This window comes from Acanthopagrus latus, chromosome 15 (assembly GCF_904848185.1).
Source record: "Acanthopagrus latus isolate v.2019 chromosome 15, fAcaLat1.1, whole genome shotgun sequence".
NCBI lineage: Eukaryota > Metazoa > Chordata > Actinopteri > Spariformes > Sparidae > Acanthopagrus > Acanthopagrus latus.
In genome coordinates, this window is record NC_051053.1 from 3015216 (window position 1) to 3040345 (window position 25130).

Below are 25130 nucleotides of genomic sequence, written 5' to 3' on the forward strand. Positions count from 1 at the left end.
GCCAAACGCCTCCCCACCCACAACTGCCATAACAGTGCATGCTACAGCTCACAAGTCTTATATGCAAATCTGGGCTTAGCCAGAACACAAGAAATGAAAACGGTAATGTGGAGGGAAGCATTTTGTTTGTTTGTTTTTAGGGTTAGGGTCTATAGCTGAAGAGGCTAGTGGCCTTATTAAAACAGACTTATGATCTGTCTTTATATGAACATTTTTTTTTAAATGAAGTCCCTGGGCTGAAAGGCTCCAGACTGCATTTCTATCCCAGATCTTATAAAAAAGGGAAATACAAAACATCAATGTTTAGAGACTCACAGAAAGTGCAGTTTTATTGGAAAGACATTGTTGAAAGACAAAACTTTACACAGTCTACAACAATTTTGACAGACAAGTATTTACAGAATAATAATTCACAAAGGATATGAATATGTTATTATATAAGGTCAGTAAGTTTTAGATTTTGTTGATGCTAGCAGCAGGCAAGGTGGATTTGTCCAGGTCATCAAAGTATGGGTGAGTCATGGCCTCCCGTGCAGAGATCCTCTTGGGTGGATTGTATGTCAACATTTTCTACAGCAGAGAAAAAACACAAGGAGGAAAGGAGGATAACATCAATCAGGACAGTTTTATGTATCGAACAATTAAGTGTTCATAACCTGCTTTAGAGTGGAGGACAGCTATTGTGATCACCATTCTACTTCACGTTTATTGTCTGACAACAGTATATGTAATTCGTGTTAATCATACACTCACGTCAAGTGTACAAGTATGAGTATATTAATTTAACCCTGTGATTCCCCGAGTTAGACTTGGTGACCAACATATATTACAATGCCTTTCTATGGAACTGTAACTCTGAAACTTATTCAAAACACACTTACAAGCTTTAACAATGGCATAATTAGGCCTATCGACACAATAAACAAATCTATGCTTTGTAAACACTAAGTCCCATGTAGGGATACATGAGTGAAAAAGAGTGCACACAGCTCCAGAAGTAGAGTAGTTCTGCCATTGACATTGTAGTGGGCCAGTATAAAGGCAATCCAAACAGTCGAACATTGGGGTCCAGCCCTGTCATATACATTATTAGACTATATCCAGAAGACATTAAAAACTTGTTCAAGATAATTTTAATAGCATTTTGAATTAGAACCATTGTCTTGTCACAGCTGACTGGTGGGGTAAGAGAGAGGAAGAGGGGGAGAGATGTTCTCTGGTATTACATCCCTCCTTTAAAAACTTACTTTTGTGGATGTGACCTCTCCTATATAATTTAAAGGACTATGCCACTAAAGCACTTATACTGGTTTCAATAGCTTGATAAAATAAATAAATAAAAATCCAAAACATAGACAGTGCAGACAAATTACCCTGCATCTGAAAAAAACTTTCCACCACAGTACAGATATGTAAGAGATCTAGTGTCTGTGAGAAGACACTAGAAATGAGTGGATAATAAAACATGTCCAAAGCTAGTTTCAGTCTTGTGCACATTTTTTTTCCCAATGCATTGTGCAGTGGTTTTCATTTCAATCATTTCAGTGTTCATGGTAACAGTTTAGATTTGCCACACTGGATGTATTTGTCCTGCTTCTCATGCGGGTATCAAACGTGGCTGCTGCATCACGTGATCTACAGATTAGAAGTCTCGCCTATTTCTACTCTGGCAAAAATATACATGAAAAGGACTAATAGACAGATATATCCACATCTTGCCAGCATTTTACTTAGTTACTTTTTTACATAGTTTTAATGTTTGCATCTATAGAATATAGACTATGTCACAGAGAATAAACACAATAGGTGAGGAGCAATTTCTCTCCCTCCATCTTTCCTCTCATTTCAAAGGGGGTAAAAAAAAGAAAAAAAATCACGCCATCGTATTTATTGACAATTATCAAAGGCAAACTCCATGTACACAGATAGAGCTGTGCTGTACAGTTCAGCAGTGCAGGTGCCAAGCAGTACACAGGCACCCAGTGTGTTTAGCCTGCGCTGCCAACATAGAAACTAAGTGTATGTGTACTAGGGCTGAACGATATATCGTTATCGTATCTATATCTACATATGAACATTCAAGATATTAATAGCAAAAAAGAAATGATATAAACAATATAGATTTCCCCCACTCGCCCTGCATGTACAGCTCGGGCAGTCACAATAAATATAATTTTTACGATTGCCCTTGAATGCACCGCTAAGGCCAGCCAACTACAAATCTCATTTCATGCTTGCTGTGAATCGACAGCTGAAGCCAACCAATGACAAACATAAGGGCGGGAGTGAGGGAGATGGCGATGCTTGTGCACATGCACACACACACACAGTGTTGCCAACTTGGCAACTTTCTCGCTAGATTTAGCGACTTTTCAGACCCTCTAGCGACTTTATTTTGAAAAAGCGACAAATTTGGCGACTTATTCAGATCATCAGGGGAAAGACGAGAAATATATTATATTGTAATTCTCCTGCTGCTCAGAGTCATCACAGTCCACAGCTCCTCTGCAGCAGTGCTGGGCTCTCTTCACTACTTCAAATATATTTGTCTCTGTAGTGAGTCTGTGATAATTAGGTAATGATTTCTCTATCAACCATTTGTATATGGCTTAAAATAATGTCTTTATTTTTCTGAAAAATGCTTGGTTTTCACCAAACCTGTAGTCATATTGTATCATATCAATAAAGATATCTGGCATGAATATCAAGATATGAAATTTTGTCCATATCGTTCAGCCCTAATGTGTACTGACCTTTATCTGACTATTTTGAGGAAGAGAACCCCTAATCCTTACCGCCATTAAGTCCAGGCCATTCTTATCCAGGTTTTTCACCATTGATGACAGATTGCCAGACTTCCATTTAGGGAAGGTGTTTTTATAGTCAGGTAGGCTCTCTACATCAGGCCATACGTCATTGTTAGGGGTTCCCAGAGTCCTGGAAAAAAACATAAGTAGAATTTAAATAAATAAATTAAAGGTGTAACTGCATGGAACTATCTAAGGGTACCAAAGAATCAGAGGAAACAGGGACTTTGCATTTTAACATAACAGGCAGAGTAAACAGCAAAATGTTCACATTAAATTAATAAAATAATGACAGTTCTATCCAATATATCGTTCAAAGTCAGAGGCAGCATATGGGTTGATGCAATTACTTGCGTCAGCACTGTTTTAAAAGAAGATGATGAAGTTGACTAAGCCAGGACACTGCTAATTAGCAGGAGATCCTAATAAAACATTAACACCATCACAGGAAAGAAGAGTGTGTTGTCCACTCATCCATGTACTGGTGGTATGATCCACAGCTCCTCCTGTCAACATGTCATTGTTCTTGAGCAAGAAACTGAAATCCAAGAAGCTCCCAATGGACAGGCCAGTGCATTTCAAGTATGTGTATGTAAATAGTTGAATGAGAGGACAACTGTAAAAGCACTTTGCTGTTACTTTTGAAAAGTGCATTCTACTGTCAATTGACTCTCTTTCAAGTTTGAGGGAGTGGGAGAGAAATTTAATTTGTTGGTAGTTTAATAGCAGTTACACACTACAGCAGATGTAAATAATCATAATCTAATCATCACTGTGGACCTTTAACTCATCTCCCAACTCTGCTTTTTCATTAACTTTTTCATTCATTCATTACATCGATCTCAAACATAAGTCACAACAGTTAGCACACGACTAAATTTTTTAAACCCGTCATCTGATTGTGTAGTCAAAGTTTCTTCAGACATGGATACGTAGACAGCAGTGTCTACACATATGGAGTCAAACAACTTATGAAGGCTTCTTCTAAATGAATGGAGATATGATCCATGTCTCTACCTGAAGATCCTGAAGAGCTGATCTATCTCTGAGTCTCCATGGAACAGAGGCTTCTTGGTAGCGAGTTCAGCAAAGATGGTCCCAGTGCTCCAAACGTCAACAGGGGTTGAATATCGGGGCGAACCCAGGAGGACCTCTGGAGCCCGGTACCACAGAGTTACAACCTTAAAACACAGCGGTTTAATAAAACTTGTGGTCGTTTTAAAGGCTTTGTTAGTTAGTGTTCTTTAGGGGAAAATTCTCATTAATTGATGTTGATGTCCATCCTGCATGATGGTAAATGTAGTCAACTGAAGCAATAAATTCCTCAATAGTCAACAGTCAAACTGCAGGAATATATTTGCTTTTTTAACTCAGAACTAACTTTATTTTATAGTTAAATTGTTTTAGTCACAAATTCCAGTGGCGTGTGAGAGGATTCTCACCTCATGGGTGTAGACCCTAACAGGAACACCAAACGCTCGAGCCAGGCCAAAATCTGCCAGTTTGATTACTCCCTTGTTGTCGATCAAGAGGTTCTGGGGTTTCAGGTCCCGGTGGAGGACTCGACGACAGTGACAAAAGTAAATGCCCTCCAAGATCTGATAGAGGTAGCTCTAAAAAAGTGATGAATGGTAAGAGTATGAACATGAGATAGACACACACGTTTACCTCTGAAGAACAAGACAAATGGCAAATTCAATCACATTTTCAAATTCTGACCAACCCCTCATATAAAGTGAAGGACTCAACTGACAGTGTTTCTCACATACTGACTGATTTGTAGCAGTGAGCCACACAGTCAGCCCTTGGTTTGAGTATTTTTATTTAAAATGCAATGTATTCATTTAGCTGCATTTTCCTCCAAACACACACAATGTCTTAGTTGTTAATTGCAAATTTGTGTATAAATGAGCACACAAATAGAAAGTAGATGATTTGAGTTCATGTTTAATCATTTCAAGTTACCATTATGAGATATATCATTTCATTAAATAATCCAATTGAAATACAACTGAAATGCAACAATATAGTAGTCAAACTGCAGAGAGTTTATTCATCACAAATATAATTACCTTCACAAGCATAGGGTCCATGTATTGGCCAGAGGGGATGGAGTCCAGGTACTTCTTCAGGTCCATCGACAAGAACTCAAAGATGAGGTAGAGACGAGACTCCTGCATGAGGACATCCAGAAGTCTGACACATACACAGAGAAACACACAGTAAATTATAACAGCATTCTACGGATATTGCACGTTTTTTCTTGTAAATATGGTGCATCAACACGAGTCCTTTTGTGCAACATCGATTATATGTTATCCCAATTAAATGTAACATACTACTGTACTAATGATCAATAATGTAGTTACAATGTCTAAGTGGGTAAATGAAAGTAAAAGAACAAGTAGTGCGCATGGTAGGTTCAGAAAATAACATGACTTTTTCTGTAATGGAGCCTTTTAAACCAGGCAATGACAGCACTCATGACACGTGACCATATAAATATTATAATACATTACATATATAATATGTAAATATTTAGTCTTATATCACAATTATAATATACATATATTGCCCTGCCTTAAAGATTAGCATTCCAAAACGGGAACATCTAATTTCACTTTTATAACCTTTTCACCTTTCTGCAACACAACCATTGCTGCACACAAAGTAAACATACCGTACAACGTTAGGATGCTTCAGTTCTTGAAGCAGAGAGACCTCTCTGACAGCAGTGCTGGGAACCCCCTCCTCCTCACTCTCCAGACGGATCTTTTTCATAGCAACGACCTGACCTGTGGCCTTGTGCCTTCCTTTATACACCACACCATAGGTACCTGCAAGAACAAGGTAGTGATTCTAAATGATTTAACAAGAGCCAGACTGACAGTGAATATACTTCATAGTAATGATCACATTGTTGATTAACAATTACACAGGGATGCTGGGAACAATTTGACAATGTAACTTTTTTTCCATAAAGCCCACACCTGTAGGATTTTTAATGTACATTTAATACTTTAGACAGAAAATAATAATACCGACCTTCTCCAATTTTCTCTATTTTCAAATAGTCTTCCATTATTGCCTGAAAGAAAAAAAGAAAGAAAAAAAAACATGCCTTCATATAAAGAGTGTCATTTCAACAACTCTCATCACATTAAGTGCTTCTGCTAACACGTCCCTCACTAGCTAATGTTACAACTGCCAACATTTTGAGTGCCTGCTGTACTTACAATAGCCAAACGTGTGGGGGGTGCGAGTGGCTATGATAACTTACATAGTCATAATTACCATCATGCATTGTCCAAATAATGTAACACCATTTAACTCACAACCTACATCAATTTGTAACAGGACTTTTAACTTAGCAATTGGCTAGTAAGCTGGTAATATTACAAATTAGAAAAAAACAACGGCCCCAAAGCAAAATAACGTTAAAGTTCAACAGCCCAAATCATGCTGTGAATAACTCAACTTCTAACGTTAGATTTTCGGTGGCTCACCTCTAAATTTAGAGTCAGTTGTTAAATCACGTTTAGTGTTTTCGTTTCGCCTATGACAGTAACGTTAATATATAGCACTGATACAAACTCATCACAGAGCAGTTGCAGTTATCGTTCTCTTCATACCGAGTAAGTTAAGATCACCATGGTTAGCTTAGCAAATGCTAACTTGTCAAAAGCTAACTTCTGTTGATATTCTAGCGGTAGCTGACCACTTTCTGTCCAAATAGAAGGGTCTAAACTTTCAACTAATCTGATAAATCATTTCTGTCATAGTACAACTTGTAAAACTGTGTAAAAAGGAATAATAATTACCTGACGGTGCCCTGTTTCTTAGCGTATGAACTGTCCGTGCACAGACTGCCGCTGGAATGCTGACAAACTCTTTTGAATTGAACGCTGTACAGCAGCAGTTCAAAACAGACCAATGAGCTCAAGCAAAATAATTCAAAACCTCCAATCAGGGAGTGGGAGGATGTCATGTGGGCTGAGCGGGAGAGTACGCGCCGACGTTGTACGTAGTAAATATGTCCCGGGTTTAGTCTCTCAGGCAGCTATCACCTTCTTCAGAATCGTCACCATACTTATTCTCTCAGTAGCGTTTAACTGGCACAATGATGCCCAAATTCAAGATTCAAGCTGATTCAAACATGGACAATCATTTCTTTTTTACACTATATATATATATATATATATATATATATATATATATATATATATATATATATATATATATATATATATATATATATATATATATATATATATATATATTCTGATTCTGATTTCATTGATTAATCTGATCTTTTACCATACCATCTTTAAAAGCTGATACTGTAACATAATATTCATATTTCCTCATATTCAAAGATATTTTCTATATTTATTGTACTAAAAAGCTTGTATGTGCTGTTATTTTATTTTATGTGATATCTTACTGTTGACTAATAAAATGGCCTAACCAGTAGGAAAGATGAGCATGGCAAAATGTTTCAGGTTCTCAGAAAAGCTAATGAAACACCATGGAAATGCATTGTGAATCTGCATAATTGTTGTTCAGTTAGTCTACATTCTCGCTGGTAAGATGTGATGTTAAGGAGACTCGTCTCTAACAAAACAGCTGAGTACAGTTTGTGGCCACTTGAATTGCTCTCTGAAAGGTCCTTCCAAAAGGGAAAGTTTTAGATAAGATTTGACAGGTCCCTACCCATAAGACATGGTTTAATGGGTTAGGGAACAAAAAGTTAAATTCAGTTTCACATGTAGATTATATTAGCTACTGACCATACCTTACATTATGTTATTAGTTTCCCATAGGTTCAGGATTTATTTGTAATGGCCAATTACAATGGGCTCAGGTGTGCAAATACTAGTGGGGTTATGTGAATGCTGGCTGCAAAACATGGGAGTCTGGAGTGTGCCACTGTATTATTGTAGTCTTAAGCAGGATTATACTTTATGAATAACTTATTTTGTATCATATTGTTTTGTATAAAACTGTACCACCTTATAAGTGGAGGTCAGGGCTGTGAGCTCAGCACGCTCCTGTTTGAGCTCTACACCTACTCTATTTTGGCACAAGTATTTTTGTTCCGTCAAAGTGTTTAAAATACAAACAAGAACCTCTTGTCATGTACTGTCATTGTCCGTAACCGTCCATGGGGTTACGGGGTGTTGCTGCTGGAGCCAATCCCAGCTTTGTCTCAGGGCGAGGGCAGGGTACTCCCTGGATAAGTCGCCAGCTAATCACAGGGCCCTCACTGATGAGCAATATGGGTTCAGTATCTTGATCAAGGACACTTCCACATGCAAACTTTCGATCACTAGTCGACCTGCTCTACCCACTGAGCTACAGCCGCCCGACAATAACCTCTTTCTTATGTGAAATGAAGACACCCAAGTGGAGCTGTGTGGAGCTTATAGCCCCCAACCTGAATTTATTTCAGTTTAAACATGTACATATAAGTTACAGCCACGGAGATTTTAAAATGAATGGAACAATATAGTTCTTCGTGTTTTCCTGTTTTCAGTGATTACTGACTATCAACAACATCAAACCTTTACAGCGATATCGGTGGATCCGCCTCATACCTTCAGTCCTGTGATTGCAAACTTAAATCAGCTTCAAAATATCAGCTCTCATTTATCAACACCTTAAAGGCTAAAAAAACATGAAAAAGAATAAATAAAACCTCCTTAGAAATAAGATTCAAGTAATGTTAGAGAGGTACAAACAACACCTAAATGAGCAATCTAACTACAGAGAAAGTGAGCTTCATCTGTGAAACTTTTCACACTCATTGAAATATTATGTACAAAAAGCATGCATTAATTAACAAGTATGATGGATCAAGGCATATTAAAAAATAGGCTTGGAGCAGTTAAAACCTGCATGCCCTATATGAGATACAGGGTGGAACAGAGACAATCTGCTTCTTGTTACTGTGCTTAACCAAAGAACTGACTTCCAAGAAGCCCTGTATGTCAAATTATCCACACTGGGCCTCCATAAGGAGCCTATGCTTCTTACAGATTTTAAGTAGCCTGTTTGTTCACATATTTTAAGCAAATTCCACACAAAAAATGTCTATGACCATTAGATCGTAGAAATAAAATAACAAATAACAACAAAATGTCCTTTAATACAATGCAATTCCAGTTTTCCATGTGCAGTGCAAATCTATATGTTTTCTTTGAAATCAGCTTAAACAGTGTTCAAGCATGATGCTGATTTTAGGGTATGCCAAAGATGGAATCAATATATACTGAGTTTGAAGGTAAGATTTTTAGATTAGCATTACAGAGACAAAAAACTGGAGAACTACCCTGTGTCTTACATCTTACAGCAAATGTGAACTCCATGTGTACTGTAGATAATTTAGATACAATCACCCCTCTTAACAGGTAAAACCGGACTGGTAAAACCTGTCTTTTGATAGGCTGTGCCATGCACCAAACTGTGAATGAGAATACTGAGTACAGTAAAGCTCAGGTCACAGCAAGTAAACTGGAAAGTGAATTGTTTCTATGTTTCCTGACAGGAATTAGGGCACAAATTATTACAGATTAAATTAAATGAATCTCACGGAAAAATGACATTGAAAAATGGTGTTTCTTTAGTGGTACTCTCATGCAGCACTAGTAGGTATCCAACCAAGAAAGTGATCACAAATGTTTATACAATCCTGCCTTTCTGCTGATCTAATTAAATATATAACATTTGTTTACACTGATAAAATGATCACTGTGTCCCAACCCCAACCGTTTCAAGTTACGTCACATATGTAATTATAAAAAGCAGGACTATTTTCTATCTATTTTTTAATTACACTTCTGTATTGATGCATTGAGTCCTTCTCTAGTCAAGCCATCCGGCAACACTGCCAGTAATAGAGGCTTTTTAAAACCAGTATTTACGTACAGTTAGGGTGAGGAAAACAAGCTGAGTTCATGCTAGGATTCTGATGCTGACTTGCGATTATCCTGCTTTCAGGTCTGGATGTTTTCACCAGCAGTAACTAAACAGTAATGACTGGTAGAGTAAAATACAGTAACCTACTTGTTAGATTTTTGGAATGCCTTGGGATGGAATCAGCAAGTGATTCATTTCATTTCAAATAGCAAATGGTCCACAGACGAAGTGACAGACCGGAAGCAACTGACCTACTAACTGTGGTTATATTTAGTGAAACACAACATAGTATGTACAAGACAAAGTACAGGGCTGTGTGGAAGAAAGTCAACATTGTGGTTTACATGAATAGGTTATTTTTTACACTGTTGTAATTCTACTACTAAAAATACAGAACAAATAAACAAAATAATAACTTTTCTCACTAGAAAGGAGCTGTAAAAGAAAGTTGCATCCCAAGGTTGGCGCTAAGGGGATGATTGTGAGGGGTCAAAAATGTAAGGAGGTTATCCTCTTAAGAGGAAATATGCTCAAGTAAATGGTTAGTTTAGTTAAGATATTTCTTGTGTCTAGACTGGCAATGGTGGGAAAGCTGAAATTGGGTGAGCTAATGTGGTAACAGTAACTATTCCAAAACACTGGAATACACCCTCTTAGAAACATGAATATTCATAGAAATTCTGGCATTAGTTTCCATATATTATATCCTGGACCAAATTCTAACCTGAATGTCAGACTGTCACCAAATCCGCCGACAGTCCTCCTTTGGGGACCTTGAAGGTCTACAGCAAACTTAACTAGTCAGTAGTTGAGTTATCTCATTTTGGGCCAAAGAGTTGGACTAAACAGTAGAGTGACACCTCTGACATTAGGGCCTTGCAGCAGCCAGGACGAAGTTCCTTTAGCACTAATGACTTTGAAATGAGAGCTTGTGTTAAAGTCATATCCGCATTACTGTATATATCCAATGACAATTCAAATCAACACACTGTATTTAGCAGTTTTTAAACACTAAAATACTATTTGAGTGACCATGTGCACAGATCATGACTTTCGAGATGTCTGAAGAAACTTTGTACAGTAGATTCCGAAGAGTGGGTCCGTGTCTCCCCCTCATGCAGTGAAGACCTCTTCGACAAACACAAGAGCAGTGTCCTCCAGATGTCCCACATGACAATAAAACACATTTTTAGAATACTTCACACAGTCATTACTCTGTCAGCTTTTAAGGTTCTGCTTGAATGATGGGATGATGGGACAGGTTTGATGTTCAGGTTGGTGACAGTGATAATGTCTCTCTCATTGTGACTCACCATCTTTTTAGCGTCTTTAAAGGGCATCTAGCTCTCAGTTTCTTCTTCTTTTAATATTTGTTTCCCCTCTCATTCACATTGTCCCTCTCTCTCTCTCAGGTCAGAGGCTCAGGCTCAGCAGCTTTGTCTTGTGCTCTGAATGTTTTATAGATGAGATGAGGTGGAGAAACACAGCTTCAGGGTGTATGGGTTTGACCCATCTGAAAACACACACACACACACACACACACACACACACACACACACACACACACACACACACACACACACACACACACACTTAGTATTAGCGCCTGACTGAAACATTTGTAGCATATCATCATCTCCTTTCATTATGTAACAATAGGAGCTGAATCTAAACAGCCGGTGGGAGCCACACTTTATCAGTCAGTGCGTTTACATGACATTCAAGAAAATCGAATTACTGGGTTAGTCCAACTATGATCAGATTTTTAAAATGCATGTATACACCTTAGTCTGACTAAAATCGGACCGGATCAGATTTCTCATAGTCGGATGATTACACCTAGATTATTTGATTGATAGTCGCATTACTTGTGCATGTATATGACAGAGGCGGGTTTCCTCCAAAATAACCGCAAGCAAGAGCGCCATTGTGCATCTAGTTTGTGTAATTATCATGTACACCATATACAAAATGTACAAAGGTGTAGCTTCTCCTCGCTCTTCGTACAACATCTTTCTTGAATGCTGAGGCAGCTGGTGATGTAAAAAGGTCAGCCAGAGGTTGCTCTATTACCACTAATTGAAATGACTACAGCGCCACCTATCGTACCGGGGTATGACATGCTTTGGCCAGTAATTCGATTTTCTCACTAGCATGTATACTCGGACAATTGCAGTTGTCTAATTGAGTAGCATGGTCGAGCTATGTCTATAATCCGACTAAGCTGTGCATGTAAACGCAGAGAGAGGTAAGGCTATTCGGCGGGTTCAAGCTGTTGGCGCTCAAGATGTCCATTCGGCTGAAACTAAAGTCGCAAATGGCAATCACCGGGTTTCAGCAAAATTTCAAGAAGGCTCTGATGTGTTAAAATTGTGTACTTTTGGAGCCCCCCATGGTAGGGGCTTAAAAGTGTTTGGTAAGCCTATAGGGGGACACCGGGGAAACACCTTGAAAAAAAAACACACAGATGTCATCATGACATGTACCGTCGTGCCTCTTTAGGAGCCGCAGCGCCGGCTTTCTGTGTGAATTACACAGCGGTTCTGTACACCGGTGCCACTTGGCTCTGTGTGAATGACCAACAGCGGAGAAGTGGTATATAGCTGCTGTGGAGATGATGCAGAGTCTCTGCGTGAAAAGGGCTTGTGTGTGAAAAGAGCAGTATAATCAAGCTGTTTTAGCAGAGTGGACATTGACTTGAGGACTGGAGGACTGGAGGACTTACTGGGTATCCTGATCTGGTAGTGGTTGAGAACAGTAAGAACCTCCACCGCCTCTGTCTTACTGTCAAACTCTAAAAGGCCAGAGATTGTCTTAGAAGAAGCTGAGAGACAAATACATAAGGTAAGATCAAAGAGCAGCAGGTCAGGAATTACAAACAAGAGAGAGAAGTGGGAATGGGAGGAGGGAGTTATTTATAATCAATACAATTACATCAATTTCAACTTCATCAGTACACAAGTAGGAGTAAAAGAGTGACAGAACAACACCATTTACTTTATCAACTTTAACCAAAACTTGCTTGAACTTTACTTACGTTTGGCATCAAATATCTTGAATTTGACAAAGCCAGGCACGTCATGCTCTGTGCACAGCTGCCAAAACACACACAATAATTAATTTGTAAGTAAAGCTGCATTAGGCAAAGCTCAGACCCAAAACTTCAATCATCACGTGGCCTTGGAACTCAGACAAGTCTGTCCCAGCAAGACATTACAATACTGCTGCTCCCTGCATCATCGTATTTCTGATACCAGTTCAAAACAATGATTTAGTAAGAAATATACCCATGTTCATTTCAACTGATGATGAGCTTGGAAGAACATGCATGGTGGTACTTAAAATAACTATCAACAATAATCAATTAGTATATGTTAAAATCTTAAATATGGAAAATAAAAAAATAAAAAATTAAATTATGTGGTTGCATAAGTGTGCACACCCTTAAACTAATACTTTGTTGAAGCACCTTTTGATTACAGCACTCAGTCTTTTTGGGTAGGGGTCTATTAGCATGGCACAACTTGACTTAGCAATATTTTCCCACTCTTGTTTGCAAAAATGCTCCAAATCTGTCAGATTGCAAGGGCATCTCCTGTGCACAGCCCTCTTCAGATCATCCCACAGATTTTCAATCGGATTCAGGTCTGGGCTCTGGCTGGGCCATTCGAAAAACTTCAGTCTTTTTGTGGTGAAGCCATTCTTTTTTTGATTTGGATGTCTGCATTGGGTCGTTGTCGTGCTGAAAGTTTAAGTTCCTTTTTATCTTCAGCTTTCTAGCAGAGGCCTGAAGGTTTTGTGCCAACACTGGCTGATATTTAGAACTGTTCATAATTCCCTCCACCTTGACTAAGGCCCCAGTTCGATCTGAAGAAAAACAGCCCCAAAGCATGATGCTGCCACCACCTTGCGTCACTGTGTGTATGGTGTTCTTTTGGTGCTGTGCAGTGTTGTTTTTGCACCAAACATACCTTTTAGAATTTTGGCCAAAAAGTTCAACCTTGGTCTCATCAAACTATAACACATTTCCCCACATGCTTTTGGGAGACTTCAAATGTGTCTTTACAAAATGTAGCCAGGCTTGGATGTTTTTCTTCACCACACTTCATAGCCCAGACATATGAAGAATACGGGAGATTGATGACACATGTACTACACAGCCTGTACTGTATGTTGCTGTAGGCCTCTTGGCAGCCTCCCTGACTGGTTTTCTTCTCGTCTTTTCATCAATTTTGCAGGGACGTCCAGTCCTTGGAAATGTCACAGTTGCACCATATTTTCTCCACTCCGCTTTTGCTGTAAGATGTAACTAAGAAAATGTCAGGAAAAGCCTGCGAGAGCAGCTGAACTTTATTTGGGGTTAATCAGAGGCACTTTAACTGATGATAGGTGTGTACTGACTCCTATTTAACATGAGTTTGAATGCAACTGGTTAATTCTGAATTCTGAACACAGGCACATCCCCAGTTATAAGAGGGTGTGCACACTTATGCAACCACATTATTTTATCTTTTTATTTTCTATTTTCCCACTAAAAGATTTCACTTTGTTTTTCAATTGAGTTGTGCAGGTTTTAGTTCACATTAAAAGGTGGAAAAAGTTCTGAAATGATTTCTCTTAGTCTAATTTTTTTACATCACAAAAACCCGGCCAGGGGTGTGTAGACCTTTTATATCCACTCTATATCATGTAATATGCACATTATAATATTAATGAAGTGTATGCATGTATTTTTTTATTACACATTTAACAAACTGTAATGTAATTTTTACACATAAGTTAGGAAAAGTACATATTTTTGTCATATTTGCTATGCACAAAGGCTCACAGATTTGCACTGTTACATTACAACAAGGTTCGAGTCTGCCTGACTGCTGTATGGATGTTTAAGTACGAAACAATGTATCCATTGTCTATATCACCACCTGGCGGTACAGAGCTGGATGCCAACCGCCAGTAAACAACAAGAAGACGCAAAGCGGTGTAGCAGATAGTGAAAGAGTATCTTTGGGTCAGCTGTGGAGACGTTTGTTGGCATGGCAAGTGGAAAAGAGTCGGAGCTAGAAGATGCGCCAGCAGCACTGTATGGGACCACTTTAAACTACAAGTTAAAAACATGACATTAATACATACCCTCAGTAAATGGTCCTGTGATATGCATGGAGGAACGTTGTAGTAGTGGAGCACTGCAGATGGAGGCTGAATGATGTTTTTGGAGGCCTGTCCCGCACTGCTGAAGCGGTTGTTCCTGGTCATGGCAAAGTCCTTATAGCTACTGCTGCCATCCTCTAACTCAAATACCTGACTGGGGATCACTGCATGCTGCTTGGACACACTGTACACAACACAACAGCTGTGTTATCAACCTGATCAAATCTATGCATCTGTTTTACATCAAAGAGGAAAAACTCATTTCTCATCCACAGAGCTATTTTTCAATGTTGAGAGTGTGAACGTTAGAGCGCCACCCAGAGGACAAGAGGTTTCTTTTACTAAAAGATTCTTCTTTTTAATACAAGCTGATGAGGGGATGGAAATAGATAGATAAATAAATACTACTTGAGGCTTGAACACACAACTTCTGGAACCAAAGACTGTCATCTAGCGCTCTGAGCTAATTGGCAAGTGGCAAAACAACAGTGGCTTCACAAATTGAGTAAGCCATTCACTGTTGTGCAGGCAGATTTGAAACCAAAGCAAAAATCTGAAAATACACATGTTGCGGCATGGAGATGTTGGTAATTTGTTTTAAAAAATGATTGACTTGCTCCATAAGTGAATAACTGATGTTTCAAAATGCTGCTTGCATTGACTGCAATTATTCACGAGAGCAGAATTCAAAATGTTCAAAATTCATTTTTTTTAGGTAAAATTCTGATATTTGTCAAACATCATCTACCATGACTCTAAAAAATGTTCAATTTTTTCATGTACATTGAAGATTTATTCATCAATTTGCAGGTATATGTTTACAATAGTGTTCACAGTAGGCAAAAATTGTGGGAGGAGATAGGTTTTTATTAAGTTTTTAAGTTTTACAGTTAAAAAAATGTTGAGTGATGGACTTCATAATTTTTAATAGGTTTAAATGTGCAAAAGTTTCTTCAGTATTGGGGCTATAGTTTGATGAAAATGTGAATTTCTAGCGGGTTGATTTGTTATGAATTTTCAAAGTTTTGAACTTTAAATGCTTGCTGTAGCATATCAGGACTATTGGCTTGGGTTTACAGCTGAGGTAATCTGGCATGAGAGTGGACCTTTATGCAAATTTTGGTTAGCTTTCACCCATGGTCTGGTCCAAGCTATTTGTTTTTATTGAATTTAGAGGCTTGCTGTGATGCCACCATCAGGACATTTGTCTTATGTTTCATGTTGAGCACATCTGTCATTTTGATCTGTCACAATCATCATCATCCTTGCTGGGTCTTGAACCCACAACCCCTGACACCAAGAACCAACTCCTGAAGAAAGAAGAGAGACCTGCAGTGTAGTTTCATTTGTCGACCACTGCGAAAAGCCTTCTTCAGCACATCCCAAAGATTCTCAGTGGGGTAAAGGTCTGGACTCTGTGGTGGCCAATCCATGTGTGAAAATGATGAAGATAATTACCCATGCAATAATTATCCAATAGGAGGCTCTTCCCTATTTGGTAAGATAAAGCCAGGTGGCGACTTTTTTTTTTGGCCAGGCAGTGTATATGTTAAACTTGTGGTGGTGCATTAGTTAATCAGTGGATTCTGAGAACTGGCAATTTTCAGATAATCAATAACCCTACCTCTATGTGTAACGCTGATTTAGATATATGTGGCATATTTCGGATCTATGATTTAGCACCATTAAATCACAAATAACCTTGTATCATAACATACATTTAAAGGTATTGGCCAGACAAAGTACATATATTGAACTGAAGAAATAACTTATATGCATGTGTGTGTATTGATCTACTTCTCACCAGACATTGAGTCTTTTGCCAAACACCTTGATGCTGTTGAGGTGTGTGATGGCTCTGTCCACTGCATACTCATCTCCCATCTCAACGAGTGCTGTTCCAGGAACGCTCTTCATGAACTTAACCTACAATGACATATACACTCACTATTAACAGCTGGCTGATAACAGCAACATACATCATTAAGGTATGAACTTGGGAACAGGTTTTATTGTATGTAATTATTCCTTCTGAGATCCTTAAGTGATGTGAACAAAACCAGGTTCCTCATTCGGTGTATACAGTCCAAAGTTGATATGAAGCCAAGGGTAATGTATTGATTTAATGCAGTTCTACAGAGTCTCTGATGATAATGTAGGGAGGGTTAGACCATAAACATTATTATCAGGAGGGAGTCATTTGTGTGGCTTGCACCCTAGTCACCACAATAACAGACAATACAAAAGAAAGAGCAGATTTTCTTTTAAATCTTTTAAAGACCCACTTCGAGAAAACACACACACACACACAAACACACACACACACACACCCCTACCTTCTCAATATTCCCGTAGAGGCAGAAGAGGTTGAAGATGCGGGTACAGTTCATCTTGGATGGATGGAGGCCACTCACCATGGCAACAGAGCTGGGTGCATGTCCAGAGTATGAGGAAGAGGACTGGGGCACAGGGTAGGAAACCATGTCAGGAACGTCCACTGAGGTGAGTTTGTACCTGCTGTTTCCAGGCAGAGGCAGCAGGGGGCAGGGTGGACCTGAAGAGGCACAGAGTCTCATTTTACTTCAGTTCAATAGCGTTTACTTCAATTAAGGTAATAAGTTAATTAAATAATAACATTAATGTCATAAAAACCGAATGGCCTGTGTCTTTTGCTGGACATTGCTGTGCTGTCTTACGGAAGGTTTCCACAATTTGCAAGAAATCCGTTAACCTGAAACCTCCTGGTGACCTAAATTAAAAGTAACTTTAATTACTGTTTTAAAAAATCCAGTCTAGCAGATAGTGATGACTAAGAGTTCAGATGTAATTTTTTTTACTTTGTTTCTATTTGCCAGAGGGTTCACAAATTATTCTAGTGACTATTCAGCTGTGCACACAATGTAAATGAGGCCTTACAGTTGTAATTTAATTTTTCGATTTGAAGTTACACTGTTTAACAAGCATAGTTGTAATATGATAGAAGAAACATGTATGTCAGGGAAAACAATAACATTTGTTATTGGATGTAAATTAGTTAGAGTTGGACTCTTTGAACCCCCCACTGGATGTATGTATTGCATATGTGTATTGTGATACAGTTTAAATTAAAGACAGCGTGCTACTGGCAGGGATCTGTTTTCAAGCACAGGTGAAGGTATACCTACTGCTGCATCCATTACACGTAAATGGCAATCTACACCTATACTGGGTGATTGTGTGTGCCTGGGTGTGTGGATGTGGATGAGTGACAGGTTTCACTTCTGAGGTATCAAAGCTGTAGACAGAGCAGCAGCCTTGTGTAAGACAGCAGATTCAGTTACCAGAGCAATTGTAAGCGTGAGTGTGTGCGCATGTCGTAGTCTCACCATAGCTGTTATCACTGTAGGATGATGGGTGTTCTCCTAAAATGGCCTGTCTCTGTCTGCCCTTTCCACGGTCTGAAACGTACACAAAAACACATGCAGAAACACACACGTGCACACACACACACACAGAGTGACGCATGCACACACGCGCGCACACACACACACATTATTATGTGAGTGCAGGGCCCACAGTAATTTACTTAAAATAAAGGGCATCTTTGACAGATGTAAAGACTCTATAGTCTCTATAGTATGGGTGAAACTCGAAAAATTTGAATATCGTGCAAATGTTCATTTACTTAAGTAATTCAACTTGAAAGGTGAAACTAATATATTACATATTACATGCAAAGTGAGATATTTCAAGCCTTTATCTGTTATAATTTTGATGATTATGGCTTACAGCTTATGAAAACCCCAAAAGACTGCTGACCTGACAGTTGTGCAGAAAACCATAACTGACACCCTCCAAAAGTAGGGAAATCCTCAAAAGGTAATTGCAAAAGAAGTTGGATGTTTTCAAAGTGCTGTATCAAAGCACATTAAAGAAAGTTAAATGGAAGGGAAAAGTGTGGAAGAAGAGCAACAGGGATAACCACAGCCTTGAGACGATTGTCAGGAAAAGGCCATTCAAAAGTGTGGGAGCTTCACAAGGAGTGGACTGCATCAAGAGCCACCACACACACACGGATCCTGGACATGGGTTTCAAATTTTGTATTCCTCTTGTCAAGCTGTTCCTGAACAACAACCTGGGCTAAAGAAAACAGAACTGGTCTGTTGTTTAGTGGTCCAAAGTCCTCTTTTCTGATGAGAGCAATTTTTGCATCTCATTTGGAAACCAAGGTCCCAGAGTCTGGAGGAAGAATGGAGAGGCACACAATAGATGCTTGAAGTCCAGCGTGAGGGTTCCAGTCTGTGCTGATTTGGGGAGCCATGTCATCTGCTGGTGTTGGTCCACTGTGCTTTATTAAGTCCAGGGTCAATGCAGCGTCTGCCAGGACATTTTAGAGCACTTTGTACTTCCTTCAGCAGACAAGCTTTATGGAGATGCTGGCTTAATTTTCCAACTGGACTTGGCACCTGCCCACACTGCCAAAAGTACCAAAACCTGGTTCAATGACCATGGTGTTACTGCGCTTGATTGGCCAGCAAACTCGCCTGACCTGAACCCCATAGAGAATCTATGGGGCATTGCCAAGAAAAAGATGAGAGACATGAGACTGAACAATGCAGAAGAGCTGAAAGCTGCTTTTGAAACATCCTGGTCTTCCATAACACCTCAGCAGTGCCACAGGCTGATGGCATCCATGCCACGCCGCATCGATGCAGTTATTCATGCAAATGAGGCCCAAACCAAGTACTGAGAACATATGCATGATTATACTTTTCAGAGGGCTGACATTTCTGTATTTAACATCCTTTTTTTTTCTTTTTTTTTTTTTTTTTTTTTTTTTTTTTTTTTTACTGATTTCATGTAATATTCTAATTGCGAGCGAGATTTTGAATTTCAGGTTTTCATGAGCTGTAAACCATAATTATCAAAATTATAACAAATAAGGGCTTGAAGTATCACGCTTTGTATGTAATGAGTCTATATAATATATTAGTTTCACATTTTAAGTTGAATTACTGAAATAAATTAACTTTTGCACAGTATTCTAATTTTTCGTGTTTCACCTGTATAATTGGAAAAAGTACTTTATCCACAACATGGCCAAATCAGTGTCTAAGATATAAGAGCTGTTTCTTTAAAGGTTTGTTAGTCCAATACAGAGCTAAAATGTACTTTTAGGGCTAGGTGATTGCAATAGACAGTTTAATTTTACCATTCACCATTGTTTCCTCACTAAGCTGGGGACTGATGATCTAGCTTGTGATCCTTGACCCACTGTACCCATCTTTAGTGATGTTCCCAGATCTCAGCAATTGACTAGGTTATTACTGTATTAATTTTGTTGACAGCAATAATACCCCCCACCCAAAAAAAAAACAAAAAAATTATATATATATATATATATATATAGATATAGATATAGATATAGATATAGATATATATTAAGACCCAAATTGCAAGAGAAATATCCATTGGTACTCTAATGGTCCTCTAATAGACATTATAATTACAGCTCAGTAAATATAATGGCCCTCATTTATCAAACGATCAGATGGCATAAAACCGTGCGGACGACCATTTCCACGCAAGCTTTGGCGATTATCAGTTTGGACGTGAGCGGAAGCTACGATCAGATCTCATGTCAGGTCTGAGCTTGTGTACGCAAATCTGAGTCTGTGGATTTGTGGTGCAACACAGCAAAATCTTGCTGAGTCTGAAAATAGTTATTAAACAGTCCTCAGCTTTCATTAAGCATAAGCAGTCACATATCTAGAACAGATCAAAATGGATTCTTAAAACAAATAAAAATAAAAATTTAATAATACATAAAGCCCACATTTGTACTGATACCACTTTTTTGTAAAATAAAATATGATAGGCTAAACAGCCTAACATGACAACAAATTAAAGTAATACCTAATAACCCCGCTGTCAAACCCTGCTACAGAGCAGGAACGCAGATTCAATAGTGCACATACACGCACATGGGTCACAGTGGAGCAGCTTCGCTGAAGGGCCTGTGGCTCCGTCTCGGACCAGCAGGGGGAACGCTGCTGTATACCCAAGAGAAAGTGTGCAATATTTTTTTGGCCTGCTCAGTTTTGCACAACATTGCATTAGTGAACGGAGTGCCTTTGATGTGCCGGCGCTGCCAGAAGGCCGATCTCCATCTCGGAAATGTTGATCTTCTTGCCAGTTTTTCTTCTCTCCATGTTTGACCTCAGTGGGTGAGGCCTCCAAACCAGGAATATTTAAGGGCGTAACATGTTAATGACGATCAAATTCAGCCGCCGCATTTATCAAGATCCGATCATTCGTACACTGGGATTGGGCGGATACGAATGTTTCATAAATCACACGTGTATCCTGTCGTATGACAGATCTCAGATCTGCACCCATTTTCACACAAAATTGATAAATGAGGGCCAATACCTCTAGGTCATGTTTGAAACAGAAATACTAATGGACCATTCCTAACCATGCAACCATTGTATTAACCATCATCATAATATTGTGTAAACTTTGTCAGGGGTTTGAGTACACAGCACAGGTTTGAGTGAGGATGTATTTGTGGCCAGAGGTACAAGGAGCATTGGCAATGCAGCTAGAAGTGTACTTGACCCTGTGCAACAAGCAAAAACCAAGGTTTCTCACTGCACAGCCTTCCTGGAAAAGTTTTTTTGAGGGTGCTGGATAGAAAGCTCCAACCAACTGTCAGATTTGAGATTTAGAGGAACAGTGCAAATGCTGTCCTGGTTGTGGAGCAGTGGTCCAGCTCTTCAGCCATGTCGGCTTGCTAGGTGGTTCTAAGGAGTTTGCTCATTCAGCCTATATTTGTTTTGTATGGACAAGGCCTACTGCCATGCCTCCAGGAGGTTCTGTTTAGAGTAATGCAGGAGTATGGTGAACAGGGCCATTGCTATGGGTCATCTGGCCCGTTTATAACCAAAGTGAGAGCTGCAATGGGTCTTAGACCCTTGTCTCTGATTCTGTTTCTAATATTCATGAGAAGGAACTCAAGGCACAGCCATGGTGGGGAGGGTCTCTGGTTTGGGAACCTCAGAACTGTGTCTCTGCTTCCTCCCATGATGTAGTTATTTTGGCTTCTTCAGTTTAGACCTCAAGCAGGCAATGGTGAGGTCTGCAGCTGAGTGTGAATTGGCTGGGATCACTGATCTACATTCCAGCAGTCACCTATGGTCATGAGCTTTGGGTGACCGAAAGAAAGAGATCGCTGACCCAAGTGGTCAAAATTAGCTTTCTTGGTGGGGGGACTGGACTCAACTAGACAAAAGATGAGGAACATGAACATCTGGAGGGAACTCAAAATAAAGCTGCTGCTCCTTTACTTTGAAAGTAGTGGAGGAGCAGCAGCTCCTGATTAGGACACTTCCTGGGTGCTTCCCTTTGAATGTTTTCCAGGCATGACCAACTAGGAGAACACCCTTGTGTTTCATCTTACCCTCACTTGTGAGCAAAACCTCTGACAGACATTGCTCAGGAAACTCAGTGGTGTGAGTGAGTGGGTGTGTAGGAAATGTTGCTGTATGAATATTGGTGGGGTCAAACAAAGTGCATGTGGTAAGTGGGAGCATTGGGCCCAGGTTCTTCCCATCAGCCCAAGCAGCCTACATCATCTAAAAAAGCAGAGCTGCAATTCTGTGGGTACCATAACAGACATTCTCAACCCCTGCAGAACCTAGTGATTCTGTCCATGAAGCAGAATAAGGAAAGTCCTGGCAGAGCCCAGTTGACATGCAAATGTTGTTCTCGTCTAGCTAATTGCTAATTGTTCTTTTTCCTGAGTCGCAAAGCTATGACATTACAAAAAAAAAGATTCCTCATGATGGTCCTGCAGCAACATTAATTACAATATTCCAGCTACAACACAGAGATATCAGATCAAGCCAAACTACAAAGTTAGTACACATAAATAGTTATGCAATTTGTTTGACATACTTTTTGTTTGGTTAAACATAAAAACAACACACACACACCTAAAAAGATGACCTCTGAAATACTCTGCTGACAGAGATGGCCATATTTAAAACTCATTTAATTTCTCAAACTTAAACTAGAGACGGCAAGTTCCGAGGAACTTGTGGTTGTGAATGCTGGCTGTTGAAAAGCTGAGGCCAAATGTGCATGGCATGAAAACTTTGAATAATGCGGACAATATCAAAGAAAGGGTATGGTTAATTTCAAGGTTTGCTGAAAAGCTGATACCAAAATGTATTGCTGGCTTTAATTTATTTGAAGTCGCATCTGAAGTCACATCTTTTACAAACAGTCAAAAACATCTTTTACAGTCGAACATGCACGTATGTAAATGCATTTTTGATGGATGACAACAAGGCTAACTGAACACATTGCATTTCTTGTGAATAGTCTACTTCATAATAAAAGTCAACTTGTGGTCTAATTTCATTTGCATATGACGTGTAGATTAAATTGCCATTAAACAATTAAAAAAACAAAACAAAAAAGTATTTTCCAGGCTGGGGGAGGGGGCCTGCTGTTTGAGCCCCCTGCTCTAAGAAAAGACCATGGTTCAGCTTGAGTTTGAGGCATAGGGCAAGCCGGTGGAAGGGCTGCTTCACTCATGACACTGTAACAATGGTCATCAAAGTAGGATGCAGAGACCCCCAAGGGTCCTTGAGGGGGCTCCAAGGGGTCCCAAGCACAAAGGGGAATCATTTCTCTTCACTACAGTTCCATCCACAAGTAACACAATGTTTTTTTTTTCTTTGTCATGGGTTTTACACAATTTCTCTAGGAAAACATCTAAATGCGATCTTTTTTTTTATAAGACTCTGAAACAAAACTTTATCAAATGAGACCTGTGGTCCAATTTGCATGAGATTAGGAGTCTGTGACATAAAATGTTGAGAATGACAGCTCTATAGTCCATCTACAAACTTCCACAGATATGTACTCTTTTTGTAATTTTTTTTTTGAGTTGAAAGTATGTGAGCTGATTTCAAATTACAATCACTTCTTTAAACAACACTCATGAGTAATGATTCTAAACCCCAGCAAAACAAAACTTCAGTAGACTTTATGATAATGTGGAGGTGAGTGAATAAGAAATAAACATCTTTAAGGTGGTTTTATTCAGAGAGAGGTGGATATAATGATACAGAGAAGGTCATGTGAACAGAGATATGAAGGAGACAGTACCTGTGAGGCATCAAGCTTTCTCTTTTTCTCCCACAGCACGAAAGAACATCAACCTGCATTACATTACCATCATAATGATAAAAACATCATCACTGTGGCTGTCAAACATATGTCATTACTGTGTTTCATCCACTGTAAACATACTGCAACACATACTACCTACAAACCATTTTTCTGTATTGGAGGCACACTGAAATGACACTTTGAAATGACTTTTTTTAAAAGCCCAAGTCCCCGATCATCACTGCAGTGAATATGGCTCACTTCAAATGTTTCAACTCATCCATTATACAGATATAATGTTCTATAAAGACAGGCAATGCATCCTTAAAGTTGAGAGCAAGTGCTAATATGATGAAGGAGGAACAATAAAATTAATAACAATAATTAAAAGAAGACATAAATGGGATCCCTGTGTTGATGATGGTTCACTCGCATTTCTGCCTGGCCAGTCCACCTCCTATCGAAAACACAAAAAGCTATTTTTCTGGCTTGTAAGCAGAGCCACCCACTCAGACTTCTCCAAAAGCACAGAATAACTTTCCTCTACCTCTTTCACTGTAAAAACTTAGACAAATTGATCACTTATTATTGGCAACAGTTATTTCAAAGTGTGTTAATATTTCTCACTTTGAGCACATCCTAATCATTTAAATTTTCGACATGGTAAAATCAGTTACTAACCTTCTCTACTTCAGACTAGTAAACTGTTCCACACTGTTCAACACTTACACATTTAGATCATTTGGAGTATAGCTGATGTTCTCCATATGAGCTCTGAGCTCCATCAAATATCTGCCCTTGGACACCAGCTAGGCTCAGGTCAGCAACGATTTCTAGTTTGAAATCCAGAACTGAAATATCAGTCCGAAGAATCAGAGCTCAGTCTTAACTTTATTTCATTTAGGAGAGAAAAGTGTATGAAATAAAGAAAATGTTTATCAAAGCAGATGATGCGATAATTGAGTCTTGTCCAGTTGCAGAAAGTTTCCTCAAGCAAAGGTCTGGAACATCATGGCTCACTAGCATTACGATTCAGCAGCATATGCAATATTCGAGTATTTAAGTAGCATTGCAGTTGTATCAAAGTCTGT

General features: G+C 39.1%; 2 protein-coding genes across 4 annotated transcripts in view; both read right to left on the minus strand.

The window, feature by feature from the left end:
* Positions 1–296: 296 nt before the first annotated feature.
* Positions 297–6746, minus strand: cdk1 (cyclin-dependent kinase 1). The gene is made up of 8 exons (XM_037124946.1): positions 6629–6746; positions 5853–5895; positions 5488–5644; positions 4880–5003; positions 4250–4420; positions 3825–3988; positions 2796–2937; positions 297–570 (listed from the first exon to the last, which is right to left on the minus strand). The coding sequence occupies exons 2-8, from the start codon at positions 5887–5889 to the stop codon at positions 454–456; spliced, it is 912 nt and encodes a 303-aa protein (XP_036980841.1). The 5' UTR covers positions 5890–5895; positions 6629–6746; the 3' UTR covers positions 297–453.
* Positions 6747–8214: 1468 nt separating this feature from the next.
* The window catches only part of LOC119033630 (heterogeneous nuclear ribonucleoprotein L-like), a 60999-nt gene continuing 44083 nt past the window's right edge, over positions 8215–25130 (minus strand). Inside the window, exons 8-15 of one of the 3 annotated variants that reach the window (XR_005079326.1) lie at positions 18242–18313; positions 17213–17430; positions 16681–16802; positions 14859–15060; positions 12763–12820; positions 12451–12549; positions 11039–11238; positions 8215–10880 (exon numbers count right to left, since the gene is read on the minus strand). Coding sequence is in view for 2 of the 3 variants with exons in the window: in XM_037123969.1 (XP_036979864.1) it covers positions 11183–11238; positions 12451–12549; positions 12763–12820; positions 14859–15060; positions 16681–16802; positions 17213–17430; positions 18242–18313 (827 nt within the window). In the remaining variant the exon portion in view is untranslated. Of the gene's footprint in view, positions 11239–12450; positions 12550–12762; positions 12821–14858; positions 15061–16680; positions 16803–17212; positions 17431–18241; positions 18314–25130 lie in introns of all 3 variants that reach the window. The other 2 variants (XM_037123969.1, XM_037123970.1) reach the window with 2 other exon arrangements.